General features: G+C 37.3%; 1 protein-coding gene across 1 annotated transcript; it reads right to left on the bottom strand.

Annotated features, from left to right (window-relative positions):
• Positions 1-300: 300 nt before the first annotated feature.
• LOC117600725 (kynurenine/alpha-aminoadipate aminotransferase, mitochondrial) lies at positions 301-4,359 on the bottom strand. Its single transcript, XM_034316507.2, has 8 exons — positions 4,077-4,359; positions 3,778-3,965; positions 3,408-3,578; positions 2,619-2,879; positions 2,152-2,331; positions 1,339-1,465; positions 1,021-1,229; positions 301-899 (listed from the first exon to the last, which is right to left on the bottom strand). The coding sequence occupies exons 1-8, from the start codon at positions 4,168-4,170 to the stop codon at positions 828-830; spliced, it is 1,302 nt and encodes a 433-aa protein (XP_034172398.1). The 5' UTR covers positions 4,171-4,359; the 3' UTR covers positions 301-827.
• Between the last annotated feature and the right edge of the window lie 653 nt (positions 4,360-5,012).

Below are 5,012 nucleotides of genomic sequence, written 5' to 3'. Positions count from 1 at the left end.
GGCCGCAGGATAGATCCTTCTTGGCTTATATTGCAGCAGATTAAATTAATTTCGTTCAATTAATTGGCAGTTAAGGTGTTTAACGTTAAGTGAAAGAGTCTAGTCCCTGTCTTTCTCCCCTGTTTCTTGCCCTCTACAACGTTTCTCTTCTCCTTCCATCTTTCGTCATCCCCTAATTACTTCATCACATATTCGTCGTTTCATTTTGTATTGAACAAATTTACATCTAGACAAATTTCCAAAGACATCTGTCTGTTAATTAAGATTGAAATAATAGAAGGTAGGAAACAAACACAATGATATAATAACGCAATTTTATTTACAAAAACTTGGCCGATTTTTTGATAAATACACGCGATAAAAACGAATTTGTACAAGAATTAAGTACATACAAAATTTACATTGACCATTAAACAAATGTGAATTACATTAAATGAAATGGAGGAGATGAAACAATGATTTGATGAAATTATGAAGTCAATTGAATGAAATGATTCGAATGGTACAAAAGAAAATAATTATTATACAATTATAAATATTAAAGCAATTCGGAAATTTGTGACTTTACAGTCATCTAACAAAAAGCGCAAGAAATATTTCCAGAGAATTTTTCAATGCATCAATAATGATTTTCTATATTACTATTCATCGATGAATTCTCTTCATTTGATGATACTGGTACCGTTCTTACTAACGCACGGTACTGCAGTGTGCATCATCGTCATAGAATTTTTATTACTAAACGTTGGTAACAGAAATAACCACAGGTACGAGGTATACCACTTCAAAAGATATACTAATACTACTAAACTACGAAACTAACACTGCTAATTCCCATTCATTATTGAATAATTATTACATAACTCGGATTTGATTAGATATGCCAACCTCTCCAACGCCTGAAAAGAATCATAAAACAAAGGTTATTAGATGCATAAAATACTAGTAACTTTTCGTGATTTGGCCGGTAAAGAAGAAATTTACTTAGCATCACGTGGTGCTACATAGATTTCAACTTACCAGATCCATTTCTTCGTAAGAAGCTTTCGCAAAACTCGCTCTGATAGCGTTGCAAGGTTTGCTAGGATCTTTCATGAAGGCTGCTCCAGGTGCCATTATGACACCCTCTGTGACTCCTCTCTGCATGATCATTTTCCAGGTATCTTTGATACCTCGGACCTTGATCCAGAGGAAGAACCCTCCCATCGGTATTGAGAAGTCTACTAGACCTTAATTTCAAAAAATAACGTTGAAGAAATGTCAATTAGGGTGAAACTTGTCGCACTAATCGTACTAAAGAAGTTAAGTCTAGTTGCGAAATGGATTATTTATACAAACCTCTTAAGTGTTTTTCAGCCAATGCGGCGATAACGTCCCTGCGTTGCTTATAGAAGCACCTTATCCCCATGAAATGATTCATTAGTCCGTCGTATCCCCATACCTTCATTAACTTGTACAGTATCACCTAGAAACAAGCGCGTAATCGTAAAGGAAATGATTTCCCTTTTCGCTTGCATTTATCATTAACGATAATGCCCAATCACCGTGTTTATATTTGCGATAAGAGCGGACACGCGCCATCGTTGGCACATCTCGCTCGTTCGCGAATGCTCGATAATAATTACGCGAAGCGTGGCTCTAGTATTTTTCTTCTTGTGTTTCATCATACGGGGAGAATAATATTTACGGTCGACTGCCGCCTCCTTTTCTGATAATTCATTATCTTTACGAAGCGTGCAGTGACATGCGTTTTATTGGCGAATCGATGTGTAATTTATGGAGGCGATTCTTTCTTGTCATGAAAGAAGACAAGTTTTGCATAAAAAATTACATTGCAATTCTATTATCATAGAAAGAAACATCTATTAGCTCAATTTGAGTTTCATTGCAATTTTTGTTTTGGAGAATAGATTGGTTCCTTGACACAATAATCTAGAGCGGTGGTTCAGTGCATTTCCTTAGACTTCAGGACCCCAAATACCCAAAGATAAATTAATAAAAATTATGGGAAAATTCTACTTCAATATTTTCCAGTCACTTATCGTGTATCGGTGAAATCAAAATCTAAAAGACATTGACCTCGCTTCGAAATATACCCACGATGGGAAATATCGAGATTGCTGGAGGGTTAAGGGATGCGTCCCTACCAACCTGCGATAACGTAGGGGCATGCAGATGACTGCTCTGCAAATGTAGCTCTATGCTAGCTATCAGCGGAGCTGCTGCTGTTATGAATCCCAATCTGATACCACTGCTGATTATTTTGGAGAAGGAATCCAGCCTGATTACTCGGCCTTCCGTGTCCAACGATAAGAATGACTTCGGTTCCACCTGTGCACACGCGACTCAATTAGTAACCTGTGAAAGCACAGCTGCAATTGTTCAGACTATTGTTTCAAGCACTTGACGCGTAGTTATACTATTTAATTATTAATTCATATGAGATAAATGATGGAAACGTTATGCCACGATATTATGCGGTGATTAATATTCAATCGATGGTATTAGAATTTCGATAAATTCACCGGGTATTAATGGTATTTCACGGGAAATTGAATTATTCTATGGATTAACACTATAGAAGCGTCATTTGAGAGAAATGCCACATAGATACTCACATCATCGAAATGCATAAAATGGTAAGGATCATCGTCGAGAATCAGAAAGTTGTACTCGCAGGCTATCCTGTAGATCTCCTTCCGCCTTTCCAGGGGAATAACGACTCCCGTGGGATTCGAGCCCGTGGGATTTATGTACATTATTTTTGGCATTTTCTTGCCAGAGAGTTCTCGGTCCTTCAATGTCTCCCTCAAAATCTCTGGTACCAAACCGTATTCATCTTGAGGGATTGGTATCAGCTCTGCCTTGTGAGGCGTTACCTGTAATTAAATCAATGCTCCATTTTGAATTCGCTACATGCATTTTATATTGTATCGACTATTCATTATTTATTGAGTGTAATTATTTAGCGCGTGGATGCACGATACCAGAAATTGTATACATAATCTTTATACAGCGTAATGTAAGTGATAAGGTGACGACAAAGCAATCGGTCGAACAGCAAGTCAACCCTTCCCGATCAGAGAAACTTGTCATAAATTATAGATAGTGAAAGGATGATAAAAATTGTCACGCGAATGCAGCGCACGCGAAAGATGAACCCCGATGATTTTTTCCACGATTAGGGTCATGTTTTCCGAGATATCGTAAACATTTTGTTAAACAACACGTGGCAGTGAGATCTTCACTTTCTTATCTTTCTATCCTTTATTGCTGATTCGAAAGCTCACGCGTCAGGAGTCATCCTGTTGACATTTATTTAACCCCTTTAACCTAAAGTTAAATGTATAATTTTTAAAGAAAAAGTGTAAAAGAAATAGAAAATTAAGGAGCAGAGGATCGCTAACCACAACTTCCACGCCTGGGTAAAAAGGATCATGCACTAAAAGCGGCTCTCCAGGACCGATTATGGCCTCGAGAGTTTTGCTTAATCCGTCCTGAGATCCGGAGACGACCACGATATCGCGGCTCTCCCATAAGGGTGGTGCGTGTGCCCTTCTCTGAAACTCCCTCAGGCTCTGAAACCAATTTAATATCCAATGTCGTTAAACATATTGAAGGCAATTGCATTATTTGGGAGTTAAAAGAAAAGAAGAAAAGATGACGGGGACGCCATTATTCGACACCTGGTCAATGATAAATATCATCTTCTATCAAACATCATTCGATATTATTTTATAAAATAAATTGTTGCAATAAAATCAAATTTCCACTTACTTGAAGAAGTGGAGGGTAACCTTGGGTGGGAATATACTGCAAAGCAGCACCCAATTCTCTGTCGTCGAGGGTGAAAGACGATCCATCGTTAAGTTTGATGGAGATTTCTGTGAATGGGAACGTCTCCTCGTTCGGCATACCCTCCGCCAGTGAGACAACATTTTTCGCCGCGGAATAAGCTATTTTCGCTGCAACACAAACAGTAAAAATCACTCTAAAATCACTGTAAACGTTCTTCTAATTATCACGAATACTTTCGATCACAATAGCAATTAAAATCGTTAATAAAATCTTCTTACTTAATTCCCTGGTTGTCGCCGACCGTCGTCGCTTCGACACTTCCGTCGTGAACGACGAATAATCCATCTTAAACTTATCTTTATTTTTATGCATTTTTATTATCAAATTCACTAGCTATACTTGCTATGTTTGGTAACAATAACGCGAAAAAAAAAAATCGAATTTTATCTCGACTCTGATATGCTGGTAAACACACCCCTAGGATAACGAGACAGTCAGGAAACGAGAGGATTCTTTTTAATGAAATGCCAACGCTACTACTATCAACACTGACAGCGCGTCTCGTTTACCCAGCTTTTATATTTAGCGATAGCTTTGGTTGCGTCAGATAACATTAACACGTTCTGAAAGGAATACGCGATCCGTATGTTTAGATGTGTTTACTAATACTCTCATCAATTCATTATACGTTGTCTATGATAAAGAGTTTAAGGTAGGATGATTCTCAGAATCGAGAAAAAATATGAGAATGAAAATAAAACGGTAAGCAGTAACAATTGTAATAATATTATAACCAATAACAATCGGATTCAGTTAAGTAGTAAACAATCTTCGTATAACGTCACATTTGTGCAAACGTAAAATATTGAACTAACAAATATATTTTCGGGTAAATCATGTGACAACTCGATATTAAGAAATTTATTTTCCTCGAGGAAAACATGCAATCAAATATGACAATTAAATATGATTAGATGTATTCAAGGAAAATCAAAATTTTTTCGTGTATGAGAAAATCGAAATTGAATGAAGACGCGAGGAAAACCGGGATTTTCATCGGTGAATCAGAATTACACGCGACGCGAACATCTATCGAAAGATTCGCAATATCTGTCAGTCATGATGTAACACTATTCAGTGTTTACATAGGCATGAATGAATGACGAAAATGACAGTGACACTGACCCGATTTCCATCGAAGTATCGTCACTAAA

The sequence above is a fragment of the Osmia lignaria genome, chromosome 16 (genome assembly GCF_051020975.1).
Source record: "Osmia lignaria lignaria isolate PbOS001 chromosome 16, iyOsmLign1, whole genome shotgun sequence".
Lineage (NCBI taxonomy): Eukaryota > Metazoa > Arthropoda > Insecta > Hymenoptera > Megachilidae > Osmia > Osmia lignaria.
Note: the sequence above shows the minus strand (reverse complement) of the source record. Positions and strands in the feature narration are given on the sequence as shown.